At 32.2% G+C, this 16,714-nt stretch overlaps 1 protein-coding gene across 3 annotated transcripts in view; it reads left to right on the top strand.

Annotated features, from left to right (window-relative positions):
- Positions 1-15,529, top strand: part of nahoda — a 92,687-nt gene extending 77,158 nt beyond the window's left edge. Inside the window, exons 4-14 of one of the 3 annotated variants that reach the window (XM_070636408.1) lie at positions 4,907-5,004; positions 5,078-5,433; positions 5,509-6,231; positions 6,511-6,945; positions 7,286-7,593; positions 7,674-8,033; positions 8,364-8,923; positions 8,990-9,201; positions 9,274-9,440; positions 12,958-13,199; positions 13,264-15,529. In XM_070636408.1, coding sequence (XP_070492509.1) covers positions 4,907-5,004; positions 5,078-5,433; positions 5,509-6,231; positions 6,511-6,945; positions 7,286-7,593; positions 7,674-8,033; positions 8,364-8,923; positions 8,990-9,201; positions 9,274-9,440; positions 12,958-13,199; positions 13,264-13,564 — 3,762 coding nt within the window. In that variant the 3' untranslated portion in view covers positions 13,565-15,529. Of the gene's footprint in view, positions 1-4,906; positions 5,005-5,077; positions 5,434-5,508; positions 6,232-6,510; positions 6,946-7,285; positions 7,594-7,673; positions 8,034-8,363; positions 8,924-8,989; positions 9,202-9,273; positions 9,441-9,737; positions 10,041-12,957; positions 13,200-13,263 lie in introns of those variants that run through there. The other 2 variants (XM_070636427.1, XM_070636418.1) reach the window with 2 other exon arrangements.
- Positions 15,530-16,714: the final 1,185 nt, after the last annotated feature.

Raw genomic sequence — 16,714 nt, forward strand, 5'->3', positions numbered from 1 at the left:
TTTTGTTAATTAAACCGAAATAAGCCAGATCTAACGAAATTCCATGAAGTTATAAATTACCATGAAGTCTAATACATCCTCCAAATAACAACATTTAATCTCGTAGCTTAAAGCAAAAATATTTTCACTTCCCGGGATTAATAGCTTAATACGGATTGCATTAGAAACGAAAAGGAAAAGAGAAAAAAAATCATGCAATTAAAATACATCAAGAAGTGATTGTGACATGTTAAATTAAGTACTTAATGTCTGCTTTTCATTCAGCATGAGAGGCACTGGCACTTTTGATATGACTGTATCTACATCGCATTTCCACAATTACTCAATTTTGTAAGAGCGCGAAAAAAATTACGCACACAAAAAGCAGGATGAAAACCAGCTTTAAAACGCAATAAAAAAATACGTATAATTAAAGCAAATTGATGTGATGGAATTTCCGTGAAAATATTTTAATATCATAACATGAATATTAAGTATTCATTTTCTTCCTTTTCGTCTTTTACGAGCTTTTCCGTTCACAATTTCGCAATTTTTTGGGAGAAATGAAAATCTTCGCGTTCACCTGAGAAAAGGAAATACGAAAAACATTCCTTATCATCTTAGAAGCAGGAGTACCGTAAAGTTTTATGACACATTCTTTAAATTCCACTCAATTATCGCAATTCGCAATTGAAATAACATTTCTTAATTTAGCGCTTTTTGACACAACTTTTCTTTTTGTGTTGCTTGCTACTTTTTGTTTCTCATTCCTTTTGTCAATTTCACTCTGATAATGAATATAGATGTTCAATTCTTTTATGTATTTCTCATAATGTAGAGAAAAAAAATTGAAAAATGCTGAAAACAATGCAATGATTTCTGTTGAATAGAACTCAAAAGACAGGAGAAGTAAAAGAAAATCATGTCGTTCATTGTTCGATAACGATGATAGTGCTGAAGCTGGAAAATCATTTTTTATAGAACAAAAAAAAGTGACGAAGGAAATAATGATAATGTTCATGCTTTGGAAATACGTGAATTGTGACTTATATCGGATGAAGTTTCATGCTGCAGAATTTAGAAGTTAGGATGCTTTTAAAAAGTGGAACGTAGAATGTAAAGCAGGCTAGCTAGCTAGAGTCACATGAAGAACTTCAGGTCAGATCCATATTAGGGATTGCATGCCAGATTCACAAAAGAATTTACCGGCTAGAAGCACATGAATAAGAACCACATGAAGGCTTGCTAGTTAGAATCACATATTAGTTTGCTAGCCTTAACCATTAGAATCACTATAAAGGCCTTCTGGACTAAATCACAAGCGTACGCAGTTTAGAGTTAGTGGAACTCGCCGAATCTGCAGCTATTCTTTTTGAATCAATGCATAAATCAATCAACAAGCTTTCATTTGTTTTAAAATTTTGATTAATTAATTGTCCTTATCACAGATGTGCATCCAGCTGTCTAATCCATATTTTACATTATAGAGCATTGCCAGGAAGATTATTTTGGGGTCAACTTCCATCCAAAAGCCCCACAAAACTATATACCAAGTAAATAGATTACAACACATTTTACATTGCATAAAATTCAATTATTTGCTCAATATCCATAAATCTCAAAAACAAGTACAATAGTTCAAGGCCATTAAAACCAAATTTCCTCATCATCCTTCAAGCCATAAACACCAAATACATTTCAACAACAGCAACTTCTAAATTCAATTCTTAAACATAATCCGACACTAACAAATACTCTACAAAACCAATTTCATGCATTATTTTATGAAAAAAAAAAAGCTCGACCGTAAAAGTGGGTATTACTTAGTATTACAACATTGTTTCTAAAAAAAAGAACTATAAAACTTTTCATATCCATGACTTTTTCTCTCCTCGTCCAATGCTTGCCAACAGAGTTATTTTTTTCAATTTTCATTAAAATAAGTTATTTTTTGCAGCATAGCAAAAAAAAAAAAATAGTAGGTGATGCAAGCCAATGCAACGAGTGCCACTCAAAAGTTTCCTTTTATTATCTCCGTATAGTGAGCTTTTCTGCCAGTAAACAAAAAAAAACTGTACGTATGTACATGTATGTAGGACTTGTTGTGTAAAATGAAAACAATGTGCATTCATTTTCCTTTGTTTTCCATTATTTCCCTTCAATTACATAACAGAGATGAATTGAAGGTGATGAATGAATGAAGAGGAAGCAATAAGAAAAGAATGAGAGCTTCTAGATATAAAAATATACGTAGGGAAAGGAAAATGGCAAAGTCATTTGTTGTAATGAAAAGTTCCTTGGTTATCACAGTAGTGCTACTGATGACTGGATGTTCAAGGGAAACGAATGAAGTATAAAAACAACATAAAAAAAAAACTAAAGAAAAATGATTTTTCATTCTCACAATTTTTAGTTGTCGTCGACAACAATGAGGGATGAGACAATGAATTGTAAAACGATGAATGTCAGCTAACGTGCACAATTGTAAGAAATTAATTAACCCACAAAAATGCCATCCTTTTCAATAGAATTTTCCATCTCATTCCATATGATGAAAGTTCTTTATTTCCACGTACTTTTTTTTTTCACTCTCTATCCTCACTGAAAGGCGAAAAAAAAACGTCAACCAACTTTTTACATTTTCTGTTGTCATTGTTTTTTCCTCGTTTGCGCTGTTCTCATCATCAAATCGCAGTCGAGATGGAATGAAAATATTTTTTTTTTGCGCTAAATTAGAGATTCCTTTCAATGTGCTATGAGATGAACAGCTAATGCATAAGTTATGACCTGGATGTGATGATGGGAGACTTTTGGCGCATTTTTGTGGGGATGACAATATGTTGAATGTCAAGATGAATATGCTATTTAAATATTTGTAGACTTCATATGACTGGAATGTTTACAGCTAAGAAATGGTTGAATATTAAGCTCTAGGACAGCTTATTTTAGACTCCAGGCCAGATTCGATGCGATTCAGCCTCAAGACAGAGCAAGGCCAATTCTACGCTGTTTTCTTTCCAGGAAATGATCTTACTGCTTTAAATCAGCAGTTTACTCAAATAAATCGTTCAATTCAATTTAAAGCAATTAATTATCCTTTTTTAAGTCAATCTTCAGCCATCCTCAACAGATCACTAAGCAATGTATGAAATTTCTCCTATTTATAGACTTCAAGCATCATCAAAAATCGCACAAATTAATAACCAAAGTCTCTTTATTTATTAATCTCCATCCGCAAACAATTACTCAAATTGCTAAGTCTTAAATCAAACTGTACAGGTTGACAAAAGCGTAAGCTCCTGGGAAACGAACCATGCATGACCCCGTGAAGACTGCATAAACACACGAAAATTAGAGCAAATGATAATTAATTGATTTTAAAATGTTTACGTGTGTGAAAATTGAAAAGGAACTAAAGATTCTCTTTTAAGTTAATTCCGCAACAACCAGAGCACTTTATTTAATTTGTTGTGTGTTGCGGTAGTCATACGTATACACATACGTGTGCATTTGGGTTGTGTAAGAATAATTTTTTTGTGAAAAAGCTGTTTACTGACGGAATTAAAAGAACATAAATCTCCATCTTGAGCACACGAGTGGATGTTCAACATACATTTTAAAACAATAGCGTTTAAATTGAAATATTTCGAAACTCATATGCTACAGTGCAATAGAGCGAAATGCGAGAGAACTCTATGAAAATGTTTTATCGCATAAAATGCCACTTTATCATTTCAAATTCTTCTGCTTATTTTGTTATTGCTTCATTTTTAACCCCCACCATTTCATCCTATACTTTCATTTATTTTGCTCTCTTGGCACACGTTCATTTTAATTAAGTATCTATTCTTGATAAATTTATGTGAATTTTCTTTTGTTGTTGTTGCCTTTTTTTTCACTCACAAAATTCTCAGTCGCTTTATATTATTTCAATTATTTATTCTGGAATGATGACAACAACGTAAAATAATAAACAAAAGCTGCTTCAACAGCAAGCGGTAAGGAGAAAAAAAAATTTTTGTCATCTTTTTCTTTCGCTAGGAGGTTAAAATGTTGAGTCATTAAATTGAAAATTCAATAAGAAGCAAAAATTGCGCGAACAATGTCAAATTCCATTGATTTAATAACACTTCTTGCTGTTCATCAAAAAAATCTTCATTCATTTCTATTCAACTTCATCATCATCATCATCATTATCGTCTTCATCTATGTGGCCCGGGATGAATAGGATTGATGTCATTGGGATTTTGTTACTTGTTACTTTTTGAGTTTATTGCTGAATCTGCAGGTTCACACAATTTATATTGTCAATTTTAAACCTCTGAACTGCCTCAACTACCTCAACTGCTTCAACTAACTCAACTGACTCAACTGATTCAACTGCTTCAACTGCTTCAACTGACTCAACTGACTCAATTGACTCACTGGACTAACCGGACTAATCGGACTCATCGAACTTACCTGACTCACCGGACCTGTCGAACTCACCGGACTCATCGGACTCAACTGACTCAACTGCCTCAACTGACTCAACTGACTCAACTGACTCAACTGACTCAACTGACTCAACTGACTCGCCTGACTAACTGAACTCATCTGACTCACTTAGCTCGCCTCACACAATTTAACTCAACTCCCAAACCCAAGCTCAACCATTAATATGAAAGATTTTCCCACAGGACCTCCACAACTCATCTACATCTCGGCACTATCTTCTTCCTTTTCTTTATTAATTTTTCGAACGAACGAAAACATATCCGAGTAAATCAATAAGGCATGGAAAAATATTTTCACAATGATTTGAAAGAAATCTGTTTGCTTTTATAGCAGCATCGGCATTATGGATCATTTTTTTATGGCTATAATTAATGATATTCAAAAAAAAATTCTTATCTCATCACTAATTCTCTTTATTTTATATCCACAGGGAGGCTATAAAATTCAACTTTTGGATCATTTAGAACGGCCAAAATTAGACCTGACGCCATCAATTAAAGGCTCAGATTTTGTTAGCAACGATGCAACGTGAGTTTAAGCAATATAAAAAAATAAATTAATATCAATAAATCAGTCTTTAATATTAAATTTCTTATTCTAGTGCACAATCACATGAAATTCGACTTCCCGAGAATTTTACTTGTGATGACTGTACGTTGAGGCTTTTACGGCAAGCAGATGAATGGGGAAATTCATATAGATTTTGGTCGTGCGCTGATATTGATATAAAACCACGAAAAGAATATCGTGAAACGTGCTCTGGTCATGGAAAATATCTTGCCACAAAGTGTAAATGCGATAAAAATTATTACGGACCGAGATGTCAGTATTGGGATGAATGTACAGACGATAAAGAATGTGGTATACAAGGAAAATGTATTAATGTTGGCGGAACTGCATTGCCACGTAAACAATGCTATTGTAAATTAGGATGGTTTGGTCCGGGATGTAATAAAAGTAAGATAATTGAAGTTTTAAATTTATTTTTGTGACCTTTTTCCAATATTTTTTTCCATTATTTTACATCTACAGAGTCAGCAATCAAGTCAACAGATATTGATTATTCATTGTACACAACGAAACAACTCACAACAGACTACAAAATACATTGGAGGATATTGAAAGAGGAGAAGGAAATTGAAATGGTGTTGCAAGTTAATGGAACATCATGGGTTGGTTTTGGATGGAGACCAAGGAATCTTACTGCAGATTGTAGAAAATTCCCACTTGTTAGTGATCCAGCAGCTGAACCATCATCAGAACCAGAACCAACAACAGAGCCTGAACCATCTTCCGAACCAACACCAAAAAGTGAACCAACATCAGAACCTGAACCAAAAAGTGAACCAGAATCATCTTCAGAACCTAAAAGTGAACCTGCATCTGAGCCTTCAAGCGAACCTGCATCTGAACCAAAGAGTGAACCAGCATCAGTACCAAAGAGTGAACCAGCATCAGAACCTAAAAGTGAGCCAGCATCAGAGCCCACAAGTGAGCCAGCTTCAGAGCCCGCAAGTGAACCAGCATCTGAGCCACAAAGTGAGCCAGCATCAGAAACACAAAACAGCAAAAAATCAGAACCGTTGGCACTCGGTTCATCAAAATCAAAACGTGTCGCAGCACCGACAAAAGCTATTGAAAAATCTGCCGAATTACCTAAAATTCCAGCATCTAAAGATGAATATACAGTATCAACAAGCGTATCATATCGCGTGAGCTCCAGTGCAGGAAGGAGAAGACGTGCAACGGAAAAAGGTAAAATTAAATTTCCAATAGAATTTCCTTTATTATTATTTTTACTTACACACAATATATCCTTGTAACATGCAGTAGACATAACAAATACACAATATTAAATTTATATAGACAAGAAAAATTATTCTTTTTACCACACCTGCTCCCCTTAAATAATTAGCACAGCAATAAGATCCTCCTTATTTGCACATGCTAATATAGACAATTATACATACACTCGCTATTAGACTTAAGTAGTGCACTGACTAATAAATTTAATATCCCTGTAAATAAATTTAGAAGATAGTAAGGATAATAAACCGGAAGAGGAATCAACTCCTGAACCAGAATCTACAGCCGAGCCACAATCAGAACCAGCAAGTGAACCGGCAAGCACACCTGAACCACAATCTGAACCGGCAAGTACTGCAGAACCTCAATCTGAACCAGCTAGTACTGCCGAACCTCAATCGGAACCAACCAGTACTGCTGAACCTCAATCAGAGCCTGCAAGTACAGCAGAACCAACAAGTGAGCCTAAATCAGAACCAAGCAGTACCGCTGAACCACAATCGGAACCATCAAGCACACCAGAACCTAAATCAGAACCATCTAGCACAGCCGAACCAAAATCCGAACCAGCCAGCGAGCCTTCCTCCAAAGCCGAACCAAAATCCGAACCCACAAGTGAACCGACAAGTAAAACAGAAACAAAAACTGAAAAACCTCTTTCGGGTGAGTTTATCAAATGGTTTGGAAACATTGCTTCCTATCACATCTATCATCTCGTATGCAATTTTCTACCTCCTCCCCATATATCCATAAACACACAAAATGCAATTTGCACAGTAAAATGAACTTGATGTTTAAAAGAGAACTGGATATTTTAACACACACAGACACACATATACACATTTAGTAGTAGATTTTATTCATTAAACTTCACATAATACAAAAACCATTTAGGGAGTGTTGATAGTTTAACAAACTGTCGCATCCAAAAAAGTTTCAGTTGTAATTAAAAAATATTTTATAAAAATTTTTTTCATTTTCATTTTCATGTGTCATATAATAGCACTTACAGCAAAAACTGGACCAAAGGACTATACACCAAAGCATGATTTTAATGCAATGGATTGTACTGACATTGTCATTGGCACAGCTCGTGGTGAAATGAGTCGCATTTGGGATTATTATACAAGAGATCGTTCAACGCCACGCATGGATACATTCTATGGTGGTAAATCGGAGTTACAGGCCACCGGTGGTTTTGAAAAAGATGGAATAACGACAATCGTTTTTCGTAAAAAGCTTGATGCAAGTGAGCCAACGGATCATAGCATTACAGACGATTTAATGCATGTGATATGGGCAAAAGGACAAGTAAGGATAGCAAGCAGCTTGAAATGAAAATTTACATATTTTTGAGATAAAAATTAATTTTTTCATTCTCATTCACACAGGAACCGGAGAAATATGTTCATTTTCCACCATCCGGAATAGAAAGAGAGCAGGCAAGCAATTCTGAATTTTATCAACCAGACGAACTTAAATATCATGGACATAAATTACAACGTGGCTATACACAAATCAATTTCTTTGATGAAGATAAACCAGCATCATCAGATGTGTCACCACATGAGTTAGAAAATGAATGTCATGGTCATTGGAAGACACCAAGAAATTGTTCACAAGAGAAGCATGATTGTGAATATTATATAAGTTGGAAGACGGCCGGTAAGGGTGATGAAATTAAGTTCCATATTGAGACAAAGCATGTCAATACATATACGGGTGTTGGATTTAGTGAGGATCGACATATGGTGAGTTGATATGACAGTAGGTATGTCAGTGTGAGATTTGGGGTGGTTTTGTGATGCTGTCGTGGTTTTGGTCGGAATTTTGAGGAAATGTCCATCCAAATTCAATCAAATAGCTGATTCACTAAGTAGTCAGCTATTCAAACAGCCGTTTAATGCTTGACCGATTTGTACCAATCAGATCCGTCACATAAATCTATCACAAGCCTCCAAATCATCAACACTGGTCTACATACTCATTATCTTGATTAAATTGTCGACATGAAAAACTGCCTTAATTTGAATAAAGTGTCAGTCTCTCTCTAATACCATACTAATCTAATTTATTTCCAGTCACAAACTGATGCAATTATAGGATGGTATGATACGCGTAATGCACGTCCATTTGTGATGGATACTTGGATAAATGGCTACTCTGCACCATTATTAGATGACAAACAGAATGTATATAATGAAACAGGAAGCTTCCTCGATGGTGTCACAACACTTGAATTTGTAAGGAAACGTGTGACTGGTGATGATAAACAAGATCATTCATTTACTGATGAACATTGCCTTTACATGATGTTCTTGACAAAGGGAGGTTCCTTTAATTCCGTTAATAAAAAGATTCGTAAACATGAACAAGTTCCAATTGTGACAGATAATCGTATATGTATAAAAACATGTGGCCTAGATCAAAATTTTTATGATACCGAAGCCACAACACCAGCACCAAATCGTTTAGCATATGCTGTATCTATGAAATTAATTAATTTAGCCGATGGCTTTGAGGCACCACAAAAAGGCTCTCAGGAATATGAAGATTTATCACGAACAATTAGAAGTACATTGGATGGCGTTTTGGGAAATATTCCAGGCTATTCAAAATTAGATGAAATCCAATTTAAAAAGTATGTTGAGAATGAAAATTGAACGATAATAATCTTTATTCATAAATTTATTCTGTCTGTCCATAGAACTAACGATGACGTGATTGCAAAAATGAATGTTTTATTTGATAAAGCAATGTATGAGAAGGGTCGATCCCTTGATACAACCAATAATAAAATTGTTGACGAGAAAGATGAAGGTCAATCCATTGAGAAAGTAATTCGGGACAGTTTGGCAACCGGAAAGGTCGGTTCGTTGAGTGTTGATCCAAACTATTTAGAATTTGAGCCACTTGCAAGTAAGTTATTGCTTAAGGTCATGTATGACATTAATTTATCATGTAAATTTTTATTTATTGCTATTTTTGTAGTCGTATCCACGGAACAATCAACAACAAGCAAAATCGCTGAATTCTTTAAGCTCTCTGAGGTGCGATTATACACTGTACTCGGATGTATCGCAGCTTTAGTTCTTGTTGCCATTATTCAAGCCACATGTACCATTATGAAAGCTAGTAAAAAGTCAAAACGTCATAAAGTGAGTCCCGCATAAATAAGTATATAAGCACATAACACTAAAAATATAAACAGAATTAAAAATTTATTTTCCTAAAAATTTTCGAGCTTTGCAGTCGATAAAGTAGAAACGTTGAATATTTTAACAGTCGATAACGTAGATTTTTTTGGTATTTATAAGCTTAGTGCTATGCTGTATATTTTCTCTATATCATACTTATACTTACTTATACTTTATATTTTATACCAACACTATTATTTGCGATTAATTTTGTAAGATATTGTAAATGAACAAAAAATACTTGTATATTATTTCTAGCTTGTATATTCGATACCTGCCGATGCAAGAGGAATGGTATATAGGCAACCAAATCCACGAACATATTATTATCCATAAACCATAATTATGATATTTTTTTTTATATTTTCTCACTATAACTCAAGAAAAATATTTTCCACAATTTTTATTTTTATTGAGAATCATAAAGGAAGGATTTCCACTTAGTTGTATTAAGCTATTAATAGTGTAATTTGCGCTAAATTTATGCGGCTTTATATTCGCTTTGGATTGTTAAAAACATTTTGAATTCAGAATTATTTGTTTGATGAAAAAGGGTTTTTAAGTTAAATTTTGTTGATTGTATTTAAATTAACTTTTAGAATTTTTAACAAAATTATTCAAAAAATTTGATAAAATTCAAAATGTTTTTAAATTCGTTAAAATTTGAATTTTCAATTTAACTTTAATATTCGAATTTCAATTTTATTTTAAAATTTTAAACTAAACTTTGAGTAGTTTCTAATTTAAACTTTTTAAAAATTCATTTAAATTCTATTCAAATTTCAAATCAAAATCTTTTGAATTTCAAATTGAAGCTTTTTAAATTCATATTTAACTTTACGAAATTTCTAATCCAAATTTTTAAATTTCATTTTTTCAAAAGTTCAATGTAAATTTATTCATAATTGTTTTTAATTTCTAAATTTAATTTTTTTAAGTCTCAAATTTACTTTTTTATAAATTTCAAATTAAACTTTTCAATATTTCAAATGTTATTTTTGTAAATTTCAAATTTAACTTTTTCTAAAGTTTTAAAATTTTGTTTTAAAAATTTTTATTTTAAAATTTCATATTTTTCATTTTTTTTTCAATTTTTAATAAGTTAATTTCTTTTAATTCCTTGAATTCGAAAATCTTTTCAAAATTTAATTTTTCTTAGAAATTAGAACTTTAAATCTATAAATCAAACCAAATTATTGATCAGGTTGCAGCAAATGCACGTTAGTCATATTTCACTGCTTTAACTTTATTACTATTACCTTATAAAAAATATAATAATTTCTCTATTTTCCTTGCTCTGTACATAAATAAGGATTAATGAGTCAGTAAAGAAGAAAAATTGTAGTTTACACTTTAAAACATTTATTGTAGTTTAGATTTTAGTACCTAATATTAGATACAATAGCGTTTATGCTTAGAATTTCTATTGTGGATGTAGAATGAAAAAAGGTATTGCATCAAAATTATGCTTCAACATAAATAAAAATCGATTTTCATCATTTTCACGTTACGCTCACAATTTACGCCGCACACACGCCATATATTTACGATTCGAGATTCACACACATGAACAACTTTTATTTTCGATAAAAATTTGAATTTGTCATCCTCAATTGATAAAAAAACAATTGAAAACAGACAAAAATTTCCCATTTTCGATTGTAAAAAAAAACATTTATGACACAAAAAAAGTCAAGAATTATTTCACACATGAATTGAATGGTAATTAAAATTATATTTTTTATATACCTCTCTTATTTATAATTATATTTTGGACTGAATAATATGTGTACCGGTTTTAATGCTCAGGAACTAATGTCGGAATTCATAAATATTCATGTTGGGAAAAATTTATCAACACCAAAAAAAAATAAAAAAATAAAATAAAAATTACCCGTACGAAAATTATGTTAAATGTTCATGCTTTTAAAAACAAGGATAAAAGGGTCAGAATATAAATTAAGAGATGATTGTTGTGGTGTAATAAATAGCCAGAAAATAATGAAATTATTTATCTCGCCACACACAATTGCGGTTATAGGTCATCAAAATGAATTTTAAAAAATTATTATAAAAAAATTGTACATAAATGCATATACAACATGGTGATGGATGAAATGTTTGATGTAAAAAAGTATAATTAAATTATTTAACAAGAGGATGTATTTATTTTACTAGCTACTGTACTTGGAAACGTTTTGATTACATTTTGTGGATTGTTTGGTTTATTTTTTTTTTTCGGTTTTATTGATTGTTATTTAAATTTTTAAAAATGTTTCTGTGTCTAGGGTACTCATTCTTTGAGTTAGCGCAGAGTTGGCAAGACTTGGTATTTCCTTTGTAGTCCAGACCCTTTATACTTCTAATAAAGTCTCAATACTATGAGACCTATAGTGATGTCTGGACTTCAAAAGTCTTGCCAACTCTGAGTTGAAATAATCAGTCAGGACGGCTTGTTTATTGAGTAATAAAGTGAAAGACTAAAGACTATTGATGTTAAAGCATAAAAGCTCAGTTTTAGACCTTTCAATGAATTTTAAACCCTTTCAAAAATTGTAAGATTCACCCTTGATCAGTTTGATTTTTAATCGTCCTGGCTACACCCTTGAAATGCTTGGATATCTCTACGTCATTGTTATAATGGCAAGACTTTCCATTTTGGTCATATATTTTGACCAAAGCTCGTAGTCGTCTCAGATTTTGCCTTATAAAATCGAGTCGACTTCGAGCTTAGATTTGAACTTATACAGAACTTTCAATATTAGTAAATTTAAATCTGAATCGTGGCCAGGAAGCTTTCTTTTAGGTCAAAACTCTTTTTTGGAATATTACAACCATTATGTCTGTTTTTGAGCTCAAATTAGTCTAAAACGTGCTTAATAGTAACCGCTTAATAGTAACAAAAATACAAGACATTTATGTCGATAGCTTATTTTAATCAGATAACCCAATCCAGAGACTCCCAAAAAATGCAATATCCATAAAATAAATGAATAATTATGTAAATTTAACAAGCTTATTCCACCTCCAATAAAATCCACCTCAAAACATTTCCAAGGATTCGGTTATTTAACAAACAAAAACAAAAAAGTACCAAAATTTACTACTGAATTTTTGATTAACAATCAATAAAAAAATTACTTTTTCCATCAACATTTATCCTCCATTCATCATCCACACATAATATAAAAATTCCTCATGCAGATATAAATAACATCCAATAATACCAATGAAAGGAATTAAATTTAATATGTTATTGATCCATATCACGTTACAACCTTTCTTTAATTCGATATATATGTATATATAATTCATATCCCATATAATTCTATTTAAAAACTGCAAAGAGCTTTTCATTAAACCACAAACAAAAGCTCGCAAATTAAACAAAGAGCTAAAAAAAAGCAGAATTGAATTGATAAATTTTTAATAAATTCTTTTTTTTTTCCTTTCTTCCTCGTTTTTCAACCATAAACAGCTGATACCAAACCAAGGGTGGAAAGAGTACTCATCAAATACAAATTATGCATTTGATGCACAGAATGATCATGATGAAAAGCATAATGGTAAATCTCGTAACGGAGCAAATAGTCGTTCATCAACAGCAACTATGCATAATGGTATAAGCCAACAGACTACATTGCAAATGTCTCATTCGCCAAACAAATCACAGTATTATGATGTTAGTCGTAATGGAAACCGCTACGGTGGCGACCATCGGTAAGTATTTTAATTGCCAGAATTTTTTTACACTGGACCTAATCAAACTGAAATAAATTCACAGCACTAAAAACGGTGACCGTCATCATCAGCAGCAGCCGGTTCCAACATCATATGCTGATCGATCGTATTCGTTACCGCGTACAATGATACAACCACACAATCAAATGGCTGGCTATTACACACAAGATAGACGCAATCGTAGCAGTCATAATCCAAATGGTAGCAGTAATTATCATCGTCAAACGATGGAACGTTCTAATGGCACTGACACACCAGACTTTTATTTTATGCCATCACAGAGGAAATATAGTGGCGAGGTTGTGCGAGTATTTGTTGACTATAACAAGGATCCAAAAAATTAAACAAAAAATAGAATGAACTTTTATGTAGTTTCATTCATGACCCCGAAAAAAGCAAGTGCGAGAGAGATGAATAGGATAGATAAAGAAGAAATGATAAAGAACTCTTTGTTAATTAATTAAATTAAAGGCTCTAGCTTTACGAATGAGATTACAGTCTTTACAACAATTGTTTTATGGCAAAGCGGTACAATCAGCTTTATCTTAAATCCTCCTAATTTTTTCTGGCATCTTTAATTTCTTCTTCATCCTTCTCTGTTTATATCTCTCCCTTTTTTTCGGTAGATATTGTTGTATATTAAATTTTATCTCAGTGCTAATTTTATCGACCACATCTTATGCATGCTCACTATAAAAATCCGAAGCTTTAAGCTTCTATCTTAAACAATCGTTGAGGAATATTGAGTACACTTGATGCAAGCGATAACCTTTTTGACTAATTCGCGTTAAGATCTTTGCAAATTGCACAGCTTCAGAAGAATTTTCTTACTGCTACTTAATCACCATAATATTATACTTATATATAATGTAATCTTTTTGGATTATGTAGTAGCAAAAATTGTTCATCAACGCTATACCGTCAAGTGTGGCTGTGTGTTCATCTTCAATTGTTTGCCAAGTATAATGCATGTTTTGTGGGACTAAAAAGGAGGAAATGAAAATGAGAGAGGATTTTTTTTATCTTAGCAAAAATTAAATTTTTGTGCATGATGTCAGGGGTTGGTGAGTTCGGATGGATGTTTTGGGAAATGCTTTAATGTTTTTGGTTTGGAATATGAAGGTTGGAGGCTGGACAGTTAGTGATTAGTAAGGATTTTCAGTTATTATCGCTGATAGGCTTGATTAGCTCTATTTAGCCTGATTACTCCTGTTTAGTCTTATTATCCTTGGTTGACTTGATTAGCTCTGGTTAGCCTGATTACCCCTGGTTATCCTGATTAGCCCTGGTTAGTCTGATTAGCCCTGGTTAGCCTGATTATCTCTGGTAAGCCTGATTAGCCCTGATTAGTCTAATCAGCCATGGTTAGCCTAATAAGCCCTGGTTAGCCTGATTAGCTCCTGGTTAACATGATTACCCTCAACCTGAACGAACTCAACCTTCGAAATTCCACAAACCCAAATATTTCCAGCGCCTCAATCCAAGCCTCCAACCCCTGACTTGTTACCATCATATTGCTCTTCCTTTTTTGTTCCTCTGTGTGTAAATTTTTAATTTCATTTTAATTAAAATTGTTTGGAAATACCTTGTACATAGTAATTATGTAGAGAGTCAGAGTTTGAAAAAAAAATGAACTTATATAGGTCAGTGCAAGAGAGTTTTTCCTAGTACTTAAGAATATATATGTGCTGCACATGAAAAAAATATATATGTCAACTATATACATAATTTTATAGTAAAAAATATTATTTAGGTTGTGACATAAACGAGCAGTCGTCTTGTGTTATATTTAGTTTAAATTGCCACCCATGATGTGGACGACTTTAATCCATTATTACCTAACAGCGCTAATAGTTTATTGTTTTGTATAAATATATAAATATACATAATAGAAAGTAATATAAAGTGTGTGTGCCATTGCGACTTGGATTTTCCCTCCTTATGTTTCCATGCAGTCATTAAATAGCGTAATAATGATATATTCCAGCTCTTCCTCTATCATTCACATATTATCAAGTTCTTCTTTTTACTTCTCACACACAGCATATGAGTTATAAATACTTCCTTTTAATTATACATTAAATGTATGTTACCACAGTCATTTTACTCATCAAATTGATATTTCATATCAATTTTCACATTTGCTATTCTCTTCCCAACGCCATCGACTTCTTTTTTTATGTTTCCAATATTCTCCTCATCACATTATGTCGCATAGACATGTGAATTGTATAAGAATTCATAAAATACATGTGTAATATGATGTGCTGTGTCTAGCACATCGAAGTTGCAACACAAAAAAATATATATATAAAATCTATAAGAAAAATTTTATTTTTTCCTATTCTGACATTAAACTTATGGAATCGTGTCAAGTTAAGATGAAATCAAATTTCTTCTTGTTATTCTATTCACGAATCATACATGAAAATTTTCCTCATAATAAGTTTTCCCATTCTTATACAACAACATGATGTCAGAGGATGTAAGGATGATGAGAAAATGCATGTAATTTGAGCCCGAGCTGTGTGGGAAGTTTTGATGGATATGCTTTTTTGGAACTTTATGATGAGTTTTAGGGCTTAATGCAGAATTTTGTTTAAAAATTCAAATTAAAAGCTTCTAATGAAGCCTCAATTTTATAGACTTACATATCCAGCTATTAAAGTAACTTCCCATATATTCCAATCCCCATAGGGCTCAATTCCACAAACATACATTCCCGAGAATTTAATTGAAAATTACCATATAACCCTCCAGCCTCAACAGCAAGTTTACTACTTATTACATGCTTTATTACACTTAAGAATCATAATGTCATCAGAGTCATCGCTTAATGAACAGCTCGGGGGACACAACATACTGTCTCATGTCACTAACTTTCCATAAACGACGATAATGCATGTGGCAAATTAATTATAAAATTATTAGAATCGTGTACTTAATGTGTTTGAAATTAGTCAATTTCTAAATGACAGATGATAAATCTTTATGCCTTAATTTCTACATCCACAAGATTTTTATTTCATGCTCCCTAAACTTGTCAATTAATATAAATGAGTATTTTATTGCTTAGTTAATTAGTTTCATAATTGTGTAAATATTATATTGAATTAAAACAACAATTTTTTTTGTATGTCGATCGATATGAACCAGTAATATATGCTGTAGTGGATATAAAAGGTATTAATTAATCGCACAAACTTACAATCTTGTGCAAAAAAGTAAAACGGTTGTCAATAATACACATTTATAAATAGTTTTAATTAGGTACTTAAGAAAAGGAATGTATTATCATAATATAAACATTAGGTGCGCATAAATTACATATTTTATATATAATAGGGATATTAATTAATGTTAATCCGTCTTGTGTGTCCTGTAAATATAATCAATCAAATTATCAAAGCAATATTAAAGTAATTAAAGACAAAGAAGAGTTTTTTTTAGTTAAACCAACAATGAAGATGAATCCTACAAATTGTAATTATTTA

This window comes from Chironomus tepperi, unplaced genomic scaffold, assembly GCF_022539635.2.
Source record: "Chironomus tepperi strain 1889 unplaced genomic scaffold, CSIRO-AGI_Ctep_v1 contig_11, whole genome shotgun sequence".
In the NCBI taxonomy this organism is placed as follows: domain Eukaryota; kingdom Metazoa; phylum Arthropoda; class Insecta; order Diptera; family Chironomidae; genus Chironomus; species Chironomus tepperi.